Genomic DNA, 19058 nt, shown 5'->3' on the forward strand with positions numbered 1-19058 from the left:
ATTAATTAAATTTAGTTGAAAAGAGAGGTATCTACATAAAATTAATTATAAACATATGATATAAGTAAAGTGTCAAACGTAAAAAGTCTAATATCAAGTCTGCAAAACGTCTTTTTAGTTTTACGTGAAAATTATATTCATTATTTTAATTAATTAACTGGACTGAAAAGTCCGTAGACTAATACAGAAAAAAAATTTTTACATAGAAGTTGATTCTATTATTGAGGGCGATTCATCGATTTTAGGGGACATATAAAAAGTTGATAATAGCTTTGTAGTACGATTTTTTTTTATTTCGGGGATAACTTCTTCGTTGGTGCAAAATTTCTCTCCAGGGAGCATCCTTCTGAGGTCTGAGAAAAAGAAAAGTCAACGGGGGCCAGATCTGGAGAGTACGGTAGATGCGGAAGCAATTCGAAGCCTAACACTTCTTTAGTTTATAGTTTTCCCTTTTTAATATAGTTGATGAATATTATACCTTGTGTATCTCAAAATTCTGATACAATCACCTTTCCAGCCGACTTATCTATTGACAAAATTTGGGTTTATTATGATATAAAACTTTAAATAGAGTTTTCGCATACCCAAATATTTATTCACGATCAGACCAACACGTTTTTTTGATATCTTTAGAGTCACAGCTTTGCCAATCAGTTTCACTTTAAGGTTATCCGAAATTATTTTGTGGATTTTTTTATGCAACTTCTTTGTAGAGTCTTTATCGGGCATCGTCCACGTTCAAAATTAGCAAGCCATTTCTTAGCAGTTAATTTGCATCGGATAAAGTCCAAATAGTATTTATCAAGTCAAGCCTTGATTTTATGGTATTTTTTTGTCAGAAAAGTATTATTTTATTAACACATTAAACGCCTTTCTAACCATTTTTTCAAACTAACAAAGACTGCTTTAAACTCACAAACTACAGCTGTTAAATTTATACACATGGGTGATTCCGTTCTAACTGTGATATTCAATGTCCTGTATTGTTTTTTTGTACTAGTCATTAATTAATAATCAATTAATAAAAATTTTGTGTTAATTGAATAATTCTTAAGATATTTAAACATTATTTTTATACAATATAACTTGCCACTTAAAGAAAACTTATACTACATCACTTGAATGTCAGTACCGTGTCATGTCCATTCCTAGAATTTACCGATAAATTATTAATTTTTTTTGTCGTAACAAATGATTTAAACTAATTACCTTATAAATTCTAATGTTTATGATCAAACTGAGGAAAATTGATGCACTTGTTGTTTAATATCTTAAGTTACCATGTCAGTACCGTGGATAAATGAGTCAGTACCGTGGAACTCAAAATCCGACATTTGTGTCTTGCTCGTGATACTTTGAAGTTGTAGTAGATTCCTCTTAGAGTTTTATTTTTACAGTAAAATAGATGAATAATATGCATAAAAAAGTTAGAAAAGTTAAATTTTAAAATCTTGAAATTTTGAATACAAAAAATCACAGTTAGAACGGAATCACCCACATATCTTTTGAAGGTTAAGGCTAACTGAGAAGCTTATGGATTTAATATTAGTATTGCCATCTACGTGCTAGCCTAAGAAGTTTGCAACTCTCAATTACATTAATTGATAGTTATGTAGCCTTGGTATGTTAAATGATATACATATTATATCCTTTTGAAGGTATGATGGTTATTTTAAGAATTAAATAAGTTGGAGCTTTGATTTTCTTTCCATTATTTTTTGATAAACGGGCTCCAAAAAATTGTGTGTTATACTTATAAAAGTGGATAGAAATCGGCTGTTTTGTGATGTATTATTGTATTAACAAAAAATGTTTAAAAAAAGAAGGAAACACCATTTTGGTTTTTCAATTCAAACAAGTAACACTTTGAAAATGTTGTATATTTCGATTTCTCATATTATTTACTTGGAATTTATTTTGTTTTAAATTAAATGATAAATTTTGTTTCATGTTAAGAAATTATGAGAAATATAATAATTTTGATTGTTGTTTCCGTTTCCCTGCCCGCCTTAAGCCTGACAATCTTAATGAGAACCATATGACAACATTATTAAATTAAATTTTAAGCTTTTTATAGAGCTCCAAAATCTAGTTCAGATTCCGTTACATATATACAACGGTGTCATCTAAACTGGTTTCCTAAATGTCGGAAAACCGAAACGAAGAAAGTCCCACGCTTGTATGAAACCCTAGTAAACAACTTGAAATTAATAAAAACGAAAATAAATTAAGGAACAAAAACTTGAGACAATATTCGAATTCTTCGTCCGGATCGAAGTCTTCAGCTTCCTCTATTCGGATATTTCCTGTCGTAATTTCTTTAAAAATTATTTGAATAGTTGTCGACTTCCTCGGGAGAAAAATATACACGGACATAGTTATTCCAAATACAGTATGGCTATTTTATTTTATTAGATTGTAATATATAAATTTTATTCATTCGTAGTCTCTGACTGAAATATACCTAACGGAAATCGCTTTGTCAGTCCATTCAATAGAAATAATAATCGAAATGTATCAGGACTAACTTTTAAATAATAGTAGAAACTAAATCATAAGACGTCAAATCTGAAGAAAGACAAATTGGTTAGAGGCAGAACCGAGAAGAAACCTCGGAGGATGGAGAAATCGTTATCATTCTGTCTTCCTTAGTCCTTACCACTTATAGAAAATGTCCATATAAAAGTATTAAAATATGATTTATACAAAGATAATTGTATTTTCGATTCGTGGGAAATTCTACATGTGTTAGTTACACTAAATGAAAACTATTTGAAAAATATTTTCTTCATATAATTTCAATGCTTTGGTTAAAATTCCCAAAATTTTCTTACACACTTCCATGGCCATTTTATTACTTCAACAATCTGGAAGTTATGGATGTCTTCCTCGCATTATTCGATAGAAGAAGAATGTATTTAACCAAACATTTAAACTATAGGGTTTTTTAAAACTATACTTTAACAAAAAATACAACTTTTGATGACACACCATTTAATTTTCCATCAGAAACTAGACCAATGTCAATGGCTTTCATGCCGATTGTCGGTGTCATTATTCGAGGAAGTACTTTCCACGGGCTATGAACTCCTACAATAACTGTACGAAATGTATTCATAAAGAGGCGGTCCCTCAGACCTTACAGATTTTATAGAGGGTCGAAAAAATTCGAAACAAAACAATTGAATATTCAATATCAATTTTGAAACAAAAGTTAGTTTAGTTTCATCAATATTTGATTATTATCATATAATGTACGAGGAGTGATACAAAATACAGTCTATAAAACAATTTAAATTAACCTCTTTCGAAGAACTGCCTTTGGTTAGTAGTGTACTTATCCAAGCATTGAATCCAGGACTGAAATCATCTTATTTCAACTCTCATCTACATTGTCGTAACAATTTCAATGATGATTAATAACGATTTTGGTAATAAAATCCGGATCTTCACATTGAAACACGTACGAGATATAGAAATACATTCTAAATATTATGCGACATTTTTATTCTACGTAAAAAGAGACATTATCAAAATGTTACATCTCAAAAATTAATGTTCTCAGTTATGATAGAACCAACTTTAAAAAACTGCTGAACAGAGGACTAAAATCCTTTTCCAACAAGGTGCCACACGACCCCCTTTCTTATTTAAAATTTTAGAGGGGGTGCTTATAATATTTCCATACTGTAAATAGTCAATTTAAGAATCGACCTGTTTCAGGTTTTTTTACATAGTACATAACACTAAAATTGAATTTATTCCGTACATATGGACCGCATTGGATAATCGGATAATATGTGGTTGAAGATTGAAAAAAATTTAAATCAGAGTATTTTGGGATGCTTTTGGATAAAAATGAGGAAGCTTGGACACCAAATTGTGTATGGAACATTTAAGATTATGGAAAAGTTTTAAAACAGTCCTTCTGAATTTGAATTTGACTGTTTTTTTGCGGGGTTAAAAAAATTAAAATCGCACTTAATGGCAGTACCTAGATGTATGTATGTATTGGTTTGGGGTCCCGTATACACTGCGACCCAAAGGATCTATTGTATCCCCCTTTCTTGCTGCGATACTAGAGAGCCCTGTGTTTACAGCTGATCCATCAATTCCACTTTAAAAGTCGAGAATGTGGGATGGCTTTAATTACCAGAGTTCTTCGTTTTCTATTTCATACGCACCCAGGTGTAGTGCACTGGAGTTTCTTAGTGTTTCACACTTCGAGAAAATGTGGATAGAGGTTCCGTCCTCTGTGCAACAAAATCTGCACGCCGTATTATCTGCTTGGTCTAGCATCTACAGGTGTTTGTTGAGGCGACAGTGCCTTGATAGGACTTTATAGATTACTTAGGTTGATACTTTCAGCAGAGTCTTTACCTGTTACAGTCCCTGCTGGTTGTCCCAATAATTAGTTTTGCTCCTATCTATCTTCTTTTCCAGTGATTTTTCCATTGTTTTATAGCTAATACCATAGAAGGTTTCGGGTTCGCTCCGCTGTGTCCCGGAATCCATTATAGGGTCAGTTTATTCTTCTTGCCCACGGTATCTAAATACTAGATGTGTTCAACGTCCAGTGCAACGCTCACCTGACTTTTCAGTGTCTTATATATATCTTAAGACATCGACCCAATGAACCAGAATGTTTTCTCCACGATGAAGAGATTTAAATCAATCTAAGCAAGCTTAATAATTGTTAGAATCAAGATGAAAGGAAAAATGCTTTCTTCGCACTCAAAATAGAGTTTTAATAGAGAAAAAAAGAGCTACGGCGTTATTTTTCCGAAGAAAACGGTATTACCTTAACAGCTCAAAACTTTGTTTAAAATGGATTCTATAACATCATGGAAATAAAAACGCTGAAGTGGGATGAAGAATTTCGCTAGGAAAAATAAAATGCTATGATCATAAGTGACAAATTTGTGTCAATTTGAAAATGGGGAACATTCTTCTTGGTAAAAAAAAATGGTTTTATATGTATTTGGGACAGTATAACTAAACAAGAGCATTGGGTAAGAAGAAATTGACCCCAAGAAGCAAATATAGAACCCGAAAAGAAAAATATAGTCCAGTATTCATAAGTAGCTCGTGACAAAATTATCCGTCCAACAATACTAAACAGTTTCTTAAATCTCTATATAAAGACAAGAACTGCTTTCAGCTTACTATGGAAAAAATTTAGAAATTCTATGACTGGTTTAGATCTAACAGATGGAACAGCTCTCGTATCTGTGAAGCAGAATATTTTCGGAAATAAAAAATCTCAATATTATATTTTTCACGTTAGTTTAGCGTTTTCGAGGTTTTAGAATCCACTTATCGAGATCCTAGATGTAGTACTTCTTTTTTTATTAATAGATGAATTCACGGTGAGGCTACAATGAGTAGCCTCACCATGATTTATGAATTAAAATTTAATTTTCGAGGGCTAATTTTTAGGCTTGGTTGAAGAGGGGAAAAACAGACATGCAATAAGTAAAAAGTCAAAAATATTTGTTCTCCACGTTTTTTTCATTCAACATTTATTTACTTTCGTATTGGGAACTATCTATTGATGTTGTTAAGTAGTTTGAGGAACGGATCCATTATCTTGTTAGGTTAGGTTATATTAGGTTATGTTCGATTAGGTTAGCTTTACTTTAGCTTAGTTTAGGTTATCGAAATATGTTCTCATAATTAAGAGAAAGTGTCTAATTACATCTATTGCAAAAAGCGTACAGAAGATCACCCAATCCAATAATTACTAAAGCCAGAAGTACTTAATTTCGACATCTTTGATCTGTGGATTCTGTGAACTAGAAAATGCCACAGAATGTGTTTATTATAATTCTAAGTCGACCAGATACGGAAGTATTCTGACCAATATAAAAAACATTTTTCTCAACTTTCCTCAGCAAAATCATCGTATTCCTTTGACATGGGTACGAATTTTCTCTCCTCGAAACTTTCATTATTTGATGTCCTTTGCTAATATACAAGAATAGTGATATTTCTATATTTTTGTTAAAAATTTGGTGATCGAATAAGATAAATTATAATAATTTTTTATATAATTCCATAAAAGTTACGTATCTAAGCAAATATTATTTAATATAAACAATTGTTAATAAACGTAATCATTAAGAAAATAACGAAATAGTTATACGGATATCCCTACTTTCTCTAATTGTTATGGTTGGTATTTTTTCAGTTTTCTAATTTTTTCTTCCTATTCAGTTACGAGTTCACATAGATAGAAATTATTATTATTATCCGGTTTACATAATTTCACGTTTCGTTACCTCCGAAAAATCAATCATTCCTCATAAAACCAAGGTTTTGAAATTAGTATAATAATCGATTAAACAGGATTATTCGAAATTTAGCCATAAAATATCCATTTATCGTCTATTCATCGAAGAAAAATAGTAAACCAAAACATATTCACGCATAGAGCACGTGACCACAGTTGAAAACGTCAAAGTTCAGCATGTAACAGGGCCGTACTTCGTACTTGAGAAATAATTTGCGGCTGTATACAGCAGATAAATAATATAAATTATAAATAATACATTACACAAATATCATTACAAAAAAATACAATATAAACGTGAAATTTGGAATAGATATTAAGTGACAAGCCAAAATATGAAGCACATTACTTTAAAAATAGAATATTGATAATATTTGAATTTTTATTTTTGATTATACAGGATATTCCGGGACTTGATGCAAAAAATTGAGTTGATGACGTAAAAATAATGTTATGACATAGAAAAATTTCTCATGCGACCCTTAGTTTCTGAGTTATAGGCCTTTAAAATTGGGAAATCAGAAGTATTATTTCTAAATTATACATTCGAAGATTATAAATCTTTAATGGATGATTCTGTATGTCCATGTAATGTGTTCATATCCATGGATGAACCGTGGGTTCATCACTTCAAACCTAAAACAAAAGAACAGTCAGAACAATGAACTGAAAAGGAAAAATCGACTCCAAAGAAGGCAATGACTGTTCCATTTGCAGGCAAGGTCATGGCGTCGGTTTTTTGGGATGCAAGTGATAATTTTCATTGAATATCTTGAAAAAGGAAAAAATATCAACGGTGGATATCATGCGAACTTATTGAAACGTTTGAGTGAAGAAAATAAGCAAAATGGCTACATTTGGCTACTAAAAAGTGTTGTTTCATCCAGACTACGTATCAGCTCACAGCTATGAGGACCTTATCGTATACATATATGACTATTTCAAGGAAAAAGGGGGCAGCTCCTATTTGCAAGGGCTAAAAATGTTAGAGCAGCGCTAGACTTAAAATGAGGCTATGTATATTGAAGAATAAAAATTATTATGGTGATTATGGGGTTATGAGGACCTTATCATTTACATCTACGACTTTTTTAAGGAGAAAGACGGCAGCTCCTCTTTGCAAGGGCTAAAAAGGTTAGAGCAGCGCTAGACTTAAAATGAGACTATGTATATTGAAGAATAAAAATTATTATGGTGATTATGGGGTTATGAGGACCTTATCATTTACATCTACGACTTTTTTAAGGAGAAAGACGGCAGCTCCTCTTTGCAAGGGCTAAAAAGGTTAGAGCAGCGCTAGACTTAAAATGAGACTATGTATATTGAAGAATAAAAATTATTATGGTGATTATGGGGTTATGAGGACCTTATCATTTACATCTACGACTTTTTTAAGGAGAAAGACGGCAGCTCCTCTTTGCAAGGGCTAAAAAGGTTAGAGCAGCGCTAGACTTAAAATGAGACTATGTATATTGAAGAATAAAAATGATTATGATGAAAAAAATGTGTCGTTTCTTTGTTAGTTCGTAATACTCGTATATTGAAATATAGAATTAATTGGTTCGTTTGCACGACTTTTTGTATCATTCGATTTCCATAATAATTTGAGCGCAAATTAAATTTTTACATACTTAATACTTTACCGTTTGTTGCCTTATTTTTATTTAAACGGTCGGTATACTCCGTTCGTCTAATTTACATAGACAACTCTTTCTCTATCTTCCAATGGCACAATTTGATTAATCAGTCATTAGTAAATCACAGTTATCAAGTAATTATATTGTAATTCACTCAAGAAATTAAAATACTTAACAAGAAATTATGATTTCTAGAACTGTGAAATAATATAGATCGGTTTTGATTCATTTAAAGTAAAAAGCAAAAAACATTTCGATATATTTTTGAGAAAATTAAATAATAAATGGTATAAATACTATCAGTAACAATGGAAAAGGGAATGAACATCTTTATTTCCAAAGTAGGGAAACGCGAGTGTCTCGATGAAGTGTGCAGGAAACTCACGAGGCCATCCATAACCCGTCCTTCTCATAGATTGTACGTCCCAGCTATTTTCATTTTTTACTTACATTTTCATTAAATAATCCAATGAAATCAACTTAAAATCTAATATTTCAGCTAACTAAAAAAACATAATAACAAAAGAGCATGGTCATCATTCATTAAAATTTTGATGCTCCCCTTTCACATTGCCTTGTACCGTTTGGAAGTTTATTCTATCGATCATTTCGTTCCTTGTGTTTACTGGTGTTGCATACACCAAGCTTCTAAGATATCGCCGAGAAATGAATCCTTTGTAATTAATTCAGGACAACGTGGTGGCCATATAAACGGACCTCCTCAACCAATCCAACTATTAGGTAAAATGTTATTTAGATGATTTTTACATTATTTAGGAAGTGCGGGGAGGCTCCATCGTGCATGAACCACTTGTATCTGCCAATGATTAGAGGAATATCACATAGAAATTTCAAGTATTACTGACCATTCAGGTTATTATCAAAGAAATATGGACCTACCAAATTATTACCCACTATTCCCGCTCACACATCGATATTGATTCTTTATTTTAATTGTACCGTGATGATTTGCATCCTCCCACAAATGTAAATCTTCAAAACCGTCTCGTGTGAAAGCAGCTTTATCAGTAAACATTATTTTTCCAACAAATGTATTATCAACTAGTCGCTTATCTAGACCCCAACGAAAGAAGACCAGTCTTGCCAGATAATCCTCTATTTCAATGGCATGCACTTTCTGGATGTGAAAGGGGTAAAGAAGTTACTCCTAGAGAATCCTATGGATAGTTGTGGTTGCTACGTTAAATTGTAGTGACATTTTACGTACGCTAGTTGTGGGATCAGCATCTAATGCATCATTCGACACCTTTTTTTCGCAAGACAATTCCAAAAATATCATTTTATAAAAAATAACAGAAACTAGTTTACTTAATTTATGTAGACAAACTTGTTTCCCGTAAGCTGTGATCATTACTAACAAAAGAAAGCGTTATGCAACCTTCTAGCTACTGACGAGATACCAGAAGCCAAACCATACGTCAAATGCATATTGGCATATTCGCTAAAGGTAAATTCTACCATATTGAAACTTTAAATACGATGTGATAATTATTGATGGCATTGAAAAGATTGACAGCAATCTCTTTCAACTTTTTCCTTATGTCGGTAATATGATCCTCGATAGTATGTAGTACAAATTATTATTTATTTATTCATTATATATCTAAGAAATGGTTGATTGTGTTTTAATACCTCCTGTAACTATTTGCAATAAATAATTACAATTTATGATAATTTTCTTCAGAATGTCTTTTTATGACGAACGGTTTCCTTGGCATGCACAACGATCTAAAAATCTAAATTTCATGGATTTAAACGAATAATACTTTTTTGTTAAAGAATCGATCAAAAAATTCATTCTGGCTATATTAAAATTGTACAGGTTGTCCTCGTAAAAGGATTTGTTAACCATTGGACATGGGCTGCACCTGACCTTCAGATAGTAGTGTAGAAGTGTAGAAGACACTACCTGGACACCATCCATTAAAAATTCATAATGTATAATTAAGAAAATATATTTAAATATAAGCAGCTTTGAAAGCCTATAACTCAGAAACGAGGAGTCGTATGGAAAAACTTTTTCTATGTCACAGCATTATTTTCACGTCATCTATTCGCTCCCGAATGTTTTGCATCATGTCTTGGAACACCCTATATAATATCCCATACATATTTAATAGAATTTAAATCTGGTTAGCGAGTTAGCCACAGCAAAACATTAACCAGAGCATCTTGCTAAAATAATCTACCATCTGGAATAACTTTTCAAACTGTTATCCAACAGTGCTGTGCACATGTCTTTAATCAGCAATATGACGTAGTTTTCCACGGCAGTCATGCGTTCCGAAGTCTCAAATTTTTTAGTTTATCTTTACAGCCTCTTAAAATTAAATATGTAATGCATTTTTTACTTTGTGGCTACACTAACGAGAAATGCCATTAATTATCGCGATAATGGACGTTAACCGTAGGTGTAGCCACGACTTGACGCGATAATCTAACAATGACATTAACATTGGGGTTTGATGGCGGTACATCAAAGAGATTAACACGAAAATTAATGCCATGAAGAGGCCATACTACGTATTGTCCATCTTGCCGTTTTTATCGCCACTAATGGGCATTCACGATGACCGTTAGGCCTCTTTAATGTACGCGTTTTTTGTCGCTGGTCGCGGGGCGACAAAAAACGCGGCGTTATTTTATGAAACAATATCCAAGCGTTTCTTGTCGCGTGCCGCTTTCAAATTTGATCAGTTTTAATTGTTGCAAGTGGACCACACAACGGCAGTGACTAAAAATGGATCCGTGTGTTTTTACGTATTCGATATATAAAAATTTCATTGAAAAAGACGCCAGAGACGTTGGGGTGTGTATCCAATTAATAGTGCAAGACTTCTTGAAGGCGCATATTATACTTACCGTACTACAAGCTTCATATAAAGTGCGAACTTTTGGGATGACACTGTATTTTCCGATTCGTGTACTAGTATAAAACCAATACCGATCAATCAGAGTGAAAATTACTCTAATTTGTGTGCCACATAATCGTACCATAAATTTTTATTCACTTTCCCAGTCAAATTAAAATGAGATGGTTTATGTATGTCACAAAATAATTTATATACGTAGATATAAATCCACAAATAAAAGTGCACATAATTTTTGTTTTATTAACAATGCGCTTGTTATTACTTTCTCAAAAAAAAGTTTTAAGTGCAATATATGGTGCATGAAACAAGTTTTTTCTTATGAATATGAAGACAAGATTTAAACGATAATGATTCTAATTGTTAATGAATTTAAAATATGAAAAGTAGAGTTATTATAAAGTTGAACATTAACCTACTATTATCTCAATATATCTAAGATATATAGTACAGGATGTCTTAATAGATTTGGTTTATAATACGTACTAAAAAATACATAATAACAAAAATTATACAAAGAACACTCTGTATAATTATATATCCGAAATTACTCTTATTATAAATAGCATTTACTTGAAAGAATTCCAGGTAAAAACAGGATCTACCGTTTTGATTTTTATTTTTAAAAATATTTTTGAAAATGTTCGCAATTAATCATCAAAGTTCGATTCACAAGTTTTATGAGAAAAACTTAGTATATAAATTGGATGAAAGCTCAAGTAAGTGGTAAACAAAATGAGCACGTACATATTGAAATTCAAAAAAAGTATACGGGGTGTCTCGTATATGAACCGACACTTACCAGATGTGTATAGGGCTCAAAATATGACGATTGGGGGCAATTTACCTCTATACCAAGTTCCATCCCTGATGAGTTATAGGGTCTTTCAACCCTTCAGCTTAGAAATACCAAATTTGATTTGTTGGGGGCATTAAGTAATAGTAAGTAGAAAGCAATCCAATCATTCCGGGGAATTAATTATGGATGATCTTGAAGAAAGTTTAATTACCAAATTAAAAATGAAAGGGGAAAACAAGAAGAGACAGAGTAAGAAATACAGATGTCAAAGAGCAATGCGGGATACAAGACATTGTGAGATGGGGAAGACAGCGTAAGAGGCAGTGGTACAACCATGTAAGACGGATGGACGAGAACAGACTTCCGAGAATAGTCCTAGAAAACAACCCGCCCGGCTCAAGGCCTCCCGGGAGACCACCTAAAAGGTGAAAAGATAGTTGGCAATCCACCTCTCAGGAAAAGATGCAGAGGCAGCTTCAGAATCGACAGATCTCCAAGAAGTAGAAGAAGAATTACCAAATATTATATAACTGCTGTGTGAGAAACATTATGGGTTTTTAAGGGTAATTTGAAGTACGTATTAGCTTATTGTACCTTCCGGTGATCGATGTATGTTTATTCTACCTAATTCCCAAGCTTTCATTGCTGTTTTTAAGGAGCTTAAAGAAAAACGTTGAAGTCATTTAATAGGTCCACAAGTACAGTTGTTTGCATCGTTTATACACAGAGGAAGTTTGTTAAAGAGATCCATGAAGTTTTATATCGCCTAAACAGCTATTCTTATAACCTTCCAAAAGATTCGTGGAAATTGACGAATTAATGCATTTATTGAAGTTTGTTCTTTATTATATTTGCAGTGTGACGTAAAAATGGCAAATATCTTGACGAATGAATTTGCTCGCTTTCCACTTTTCCCGAAAAGGACTGTTTTCTTACTGGTGGAGTCCCTTTTCTATTATCCTGAAAAATGCCGTGAATGCGCAGACTTTTTAACGTGTGTAGATCACAGAGTTACTTACGGAGGATCTACGATACCTCATTGCCTTACAGGAATTCTTTTTTAGGTTAGTTTCGATAGTAGGATGTGGCTTTTAATCTTTGTGCTTCTTAAGACTTAACAGCTTTCTTTGAATTATCATTGTCTTATAAAAAACTAGATGTAACCAATTCTCCTCCTTACAGAGTACCTTCGAACAAACCAAGAGTATTTTTTAGGGGGTTTCGTGCCCTAGAAAACTTTTTAAACAATAAGCATAAGAAATTAACGATTTGCTGAACCTTTCATATAGTTTCTCAGCAGAAACATTACTATACTTACGTTCGTTAAACCATAGCAAGAACAAAAAATGTGCTCTGCAATTTCATCCTCTGATCAGCGGAATCTATAGTATTCCTTTGGCAATCATAAATTTTAAATGGTTATTTATCTGGTAATACCCTGGTTATTTTTCTGGTAACAGATTCACAATATTTTGTTCTATCTCTACTTATATCAGGTTTGTCGCGAATATTGATGAATAATAAAATAACATTAACTGTTTCACATGTCTTTGATCTCTACGACAACCTAGAGTTGTATGTACAAAGTCCATTCCTCGTGGTTGCTTCAGTTGGTGGCTGTAACTTCGCAGAAGGGTTCCGATCTAACGAATGACATCAATGCAATTTATTTGGTTACTTTTCCTGTATTTTCGTTGCTCTTATGGCCCTTGTGGTGTGGTACCAAGATCATCGTGACTTTTCTATGGCATTACAGCTTCTCTTAGAATCTCTAAAGATAATAATTATGCTTCTTTGTAGTAAATTACTGTAATTTCCATCTGGAAAATTGTGGCGTTCTTAGTTAGACTGGGAAAACTCCCTTATTTTAGTTCCACTACTTCTTTTTCTACACTTTCCGCCGTCTTAGAAATTTATTCGTCAATTTTTTCGTCAATGCAATTCTGCTAGGAAATATCGTTCAAATGCAAAATCGGTTTTTATTGTCTTTTTTCCGTTCCAGAAGATTGATTAATTCCGTATAAATAAGAATTTAAAAATCCAAATTTGAAAATTTTATTTGAATTAAACGTTCATCCTCTACATTTGACAGCTCACAGTATTATTTTGTATTTCTTCTTTCACTACATTGAAAAGAAATGCACCAAATTCGATCTAATGTTCACGGAATAGAACCCAAGCTCCAGCTCCACAATAATTCAGGTGTGGAGGCAATTATCACCAACAAAAGTCGTGCTACCCTATGAATTTGGAAGATTTAATATTTTGGTAATTGAGGAAAGACACTAGCAGCTGAAAGAGAGAAGTTACAAGCAAATCACGGAAAAAGAAAGACACAAACCGCTAGAAATTACCCAAATTGTTTCGCATAATACATCTCGTGACTTAGAAGTATAATTGAATATTGTCTATGTTCTTGCAATACTGGATATAGTAAATCGACTGCAGAACATATTAAATTGCATGTCAGACGATTGAACAAGTGAAACAATTCCGAGAATATTTTTGGCAGGTTGAATCGAACTTAAAAGTTTCGTTTACTGGAAAAACTCATTAACTTTCCCGGAAATACGGATTACATGGAAATTTGGTTCAAGCGAATTTGTGTCACGTATCAGATGCGTCAAATATTTTTACAAAAAATTCCTCTTGTTAGATTACTAAGATAGTGGCTGGTGTTATTATAAGCTATCAGTTTTGGTTTGTCGTATCATTGCAAATGATGAAATTTTGAAAATTTATCAAACTTATTAGAAGAGGTAATAACGTGGGACGATTCAAATCTCGATTTAATCTCATTAAAAGGAACAAAATTTGAGTAAGTCGAAGCCGTGAAAGAAAAAGCAGCTAGCGTCTTGAAGGAACTGACAGAAACAAACAATGGAATTTATAGGGATAAAGGAGGGGTATATATTGAAGGTGATAATGCATTTCTATTGGCCGAAGCTGTCGGAAGGTGTATGTACACAATTTCTTCGAAATATGCTTGCTAGATAATCTGCGATAAGCAGTGGCCTGGCATAGTGAGATTCATTTAATTCACAAATTTCTGTAAATAAATAGAAATATGGGTGTTCTTTAGACCATGGGCGAATGAGACAATGAAATTGCACAGTGTATTGCTGAATTAACTCGAGTAAACAAATTTTCCATTTATCGAGTACTCACGAAAGGGTTTGCTGCGGATCATTCGCAGAACCGAAAAACATGTGAAGAAAAACTGAAATCAGTTGACAAAGCTACTCAAGATTTTATACAAAGGACAATTTATATAAGAACAGGGCTGTGACATCAGAAGTGATGGCGACAAAATTATTTGCGTCAGATGTAAGACAACCGAAGTTCTAATAGACGAATGGGTTACAAAAAGGGCTCAGTTCACGTCTGGTACCCTGTTTAAACCAAACTTCCTTACAGGCAGTTACATTTTACTCGTCTATTTACATTTTATAATTTAATATTATTATTATTATTAAGGTTTTTATTAGGGATATAATTTAGGGTTTTATTTCATTATTATATGAAAAGCAAAGTAAAGGATATAATGATATCAGAGTTAATGAAGTTATCTTAGTAGTCAGTAATGAAAAAATATTGTATAGTTATAATTCCCTGCAGATCGTCATGGAGGATGTGAAAATTTGTGAAGTGTATCGAATCGTTGCGACGGTCATTGACCATAACTTTACACTTTTATGTGATTGCAGTTTTGATATTATAGTTATTCAACCCAAATTATCAATCATTAATGTTAAATTCATTTAGTTTACGTTAATGAATGAATAGTGAAATACATTGGGACGAATTGTACTATCATGAACAAATATAAGTTGGAATTTCTGGAACCGTTGGCGATATTCATAGTGAACACACTGTTTACACCACCACTATATTAACACTCATAATTACCCTGTTTGACGCGTGTTTCCTATAACCAAGACTGAAGGTTACTGTTTAGTTTACCTTTAGTCTCTGAAGACGATAACTTGGTTATCGAAACTCGCGTCAGACAGTTTAATTGTTAGCGTTGGTGTAGTGGTGGTGTAGTTACATTATATTTTTTGCTTAATTATTTATTTCCAATTAAGTATAAATTCATTTAATAGCACTTACCGTGTAGTTTAAAACTCGTAGAGAGATAAATTTTAATTATATTATAATTTAAATCTTATTTATAGTAATTATTCTTAAATAAATAAAAAATAATTATAAGGACAATGAGATCTATTTTCAATTTTCTTCTTCTTCATCGTTGTCGTCTTCCCGCTGAACTGGATAGTTTTCTTCTTCAAATGCTGCTGCAAATTCATCCAAATTATTATTATTTTGATCGGGACTACCAGTTCATGTCAACCGGGATTTTAACCGCGCGCGCTCTGCCCTATATCTCAGAAACGATTCACCGTATGAAAAAAATTTTTAAATAAAAGTTATAGAGAATTTAATGCTCTACAATATTCATAATAAATACAAATAGTTTAAAACCCATAGGAAACGAGTTATTTGCAAAAAATCTATTTTTTTGACTTTTGACCCCCGATTTTTAAAGATGCTCATATCGAATTATATGTGAGTTTTGAGAGGAGTTTTAGAATGTCAAATGAACAAGTTTAAACGACTTTATAGCTGGGTATCTCGATTTTCCGAAATTCTTGCCTAAATCTACCTAAAATGACTGGACTATCTGGTTGTTTGAATAATTTGATTTCTTATTGTTTCAGAGATCGAAGGAACGGTGAAAAAATGTGTTCAAGATTACATTAATCAGAGTAATCATCGATAATAAAACGAAGATGCACCTCAAATTATTCAAAAACTTCTTAAGGACTTTCAACGGACATTTTGTGAAAATAAAATTCAAATTGGTGAATACGTCGCGTTTGTGTAAATTATCTAATTTAGTATTTGTTTTGTTGTTATTTACTAGTGTAAGTTTTGTACAATGCAATAAACCACCTAAGTTTTTAACAGACGGCCAAACTGAAATTGTTATAAGACTGAGGGAAGGAGCCGAAACACCTGTAGGTAAGAGCTGGTTGATTATTTAACCAACCTTGAAATTTATTAAATACCTACTAATAGAAAATAATTGTTAGGCAACACAATAAACAACAACGTTGATGAGGTTGTCTAGCTGAAGGTTAAAATATTTTCTTTTATTTTAACTAATTTTTTTGTATTCGAATTACAGGTTCATTAATTTATAAAATACAAGGTTTTGATGAAGACAATGATTATATAAAATTTGGAGTTAGCCGATTTCCAGGAAGCGATGTAATTCGTATAGAAAATATAACACCCACTGAAGCTAACATATACTTAAATAAAGAACTTGATAGAGAAGTGAGTGTAAATATCATTTTATAATTTTACCTTTAGATATAATAATACGGGGTTTGTCGAAATAGGCGGCCTTAAATAAATTAAAACGTAAACAATCTGATATTATAACTATGGTAGTAAAACCCTCGGCTTCGGCCAATACAAAAACATTTATGTTCACGATTCGATGTTTTCATTGGTAAACAATGGAGATGATGAGTCCACGTGGACTGACGTGTTAGATGTTTACCGAATTTTATACGGGGAGTAAACATTATTTTCTTAATTTGGCATGAGTGCCGTGCGTATTTATGAAATATTGATTGTACCTCATATTCTGCAATTGATATTGGAACAACTATACTAGCAACATGAATGTAAGCATCTGGGAGAAAAACCCATATAAAATGAATTATATATAACAGATATAAACTAAGTTAAATCAAAATAATGAAAAGATATTGAATAGCATTGGTATTCATTTCAATATAAGTGTTTAGCACTGCATCAACTAAGCATAAATTGAATAAATTCAAGGGATAAAGAAATGTGAGTACAAACATGGATCTTACTCAATGAATGAATGAACAGTGCTAACTGCTCAGTCATTGCTTTCCCACAATTTTTTAAAAGTTCGTTTGTTATTCCATCACTGCCCGTAGCCTTTCGGTTTTTTAGTTTTCTCTGAGCTTCCTCCACTTCCTTTGTACTCATTCTGGGCTCTTAATCAGTTGTGATTTCTGGTGTTTCCGGTTCTTCTGTTGTGAGTATAACCTTTTTAGGTAGTCTATCCAGGTTTTTATTCCTATATATTTTACTTCTATTATTTCTAGCCTCTATCCTCTTATAAATCTCCCCATTTCCTTTTGTTATCCGTAGAAGTCATGCTCTATGCGTCTCCTTGCGAATCCTCTTATACTTCTCATATGAGGGTGGTTTTTTGTTTGTCATATATTCCAGATACGCTTTTTTCTTTTCTTCACATTTTTCTTTTATTTCCCTACAGAACCATGACGTTTTCCTTTCTCTATTCCATCATATAAGCTACTTGTGATCCCTAAATCAGCATCTTGAATAGGTTCGTAATCAAGCATGTGCATTACAGCGATCCTAATTTGGTTACCAATTGATTTGGAATCGATTCTAAGTTGATCTGCGAAAAAGTTGCCTGTAGCTGCAGCTAACGAGTCTCTGTCATCAACTGTGATGACGTCATGACAATAGAAACTAGAGTGGCAACGGAGTGAGAGAGTAATAGATAGAGAAAGAATGAGAGAGGAATAGAAACGCGTTGAGGCGAATATATGCATCACGCAGCTGCCCGTGGCCCTCCACCTTTCTTTACGTCACTCTCAAATTGTCAAATTAGTGGGATATACACTTTTTCGTGTCTATTCCTTGCGCTCAAATAATTCTGATGACCAATTTTCTTTTACTAATCTGATCTTTTATCCTTGATCCTTACATCTGGGGCTCTTATTTGGTGGAAGTACTTAAACGAGAACAAGGGATCCCCCTGTATATTAATCTGTCGCGCTTAAGTAAATCCCGAAATCCCCCCTTGGGCTCTCCTACTTTATATAAGTATTTAACCAAATATTTTTAGATTCGATTAGAGAATTGTATGTTCAGTTGTATATTTTTAGATTCAAGATGAATATTCTCTAGTACTAACTGTTACGGATGGACATCTTGGTTACGGTAATTATGTAACCCAAGGGTTACTATTATTGGTAGAAGATGTTAACGACAATACACCAGTTTTTAAGAGTTACCAACCAACGATCACAGTACCTGAAGACCTCAAACCCAGTACAATCACAACTCTAGAAGCTAGTGACGCCGATGAAGGTGCTTACGGACAAGTTATCTATTTTTTGGAAACCGTAGATGAAGATCAAGACTTATTCGCCATCAACACTGTAGGTGAAAGAGCTGTTCTACGTTTGATAGGTAAGTTGGGTCAAGTTGATAATTTTCATTCACCATTCGCGTATCTGTCTTATAAATTCGTCTTTCTAGCTTCTGGAAATAGAGATAAGAAATTGAGCTCCTTTATCATACATTTAGCGTTATCCTGATATTTATTTTCTGATGTCACGTTTTCCATCGACAAC

At 32.8% G+C, this 19058-nt stretch overlaps 1 protein-coding gene across 1 annotated transcript in view; it reads left to right on the forward strand.

Moving 5' to 3' along the window:
- LOC130896240 (cadherin-23) overlaps positions 1-19058 on the forward strand; it is a 50353-nt gene that overhangs the window by 3283 nt on the left and 28012 nt on the right. The window contains exons 2-4 of the mRNA XM_057804189.1: positions 16341-16644; positions 16811-16962; positions 18588-18894. Coding sequence (XP_057660172.1) covers positions 16413-16644; positions 16811-16962; positions 18588-18894 — 691 coding nt within the window. The 5' untranslated portion in view covers positions 16341-16412. The remainder of the gene's footprint in view (positions 1-16340; positions 16645-16810; positions 16963-18587; positions 18895-19058) is intronic.

Source organism: Diorhabda carinulata, chromosome 7 (assembly GCF_026250575.1).
Source record: "Diorhabda carinulata isolate Delta chromosome 7, icDioCari1.1, whole genome shotgun sequence".
Classification (NCBI taxonomy): domain Eukaryota; kingdom Metazoa; phylum Arthropoda; class Insecta; order Coleoptera; family Chrysomelidae; genus Diorhabda; species Diorhabda carinulata.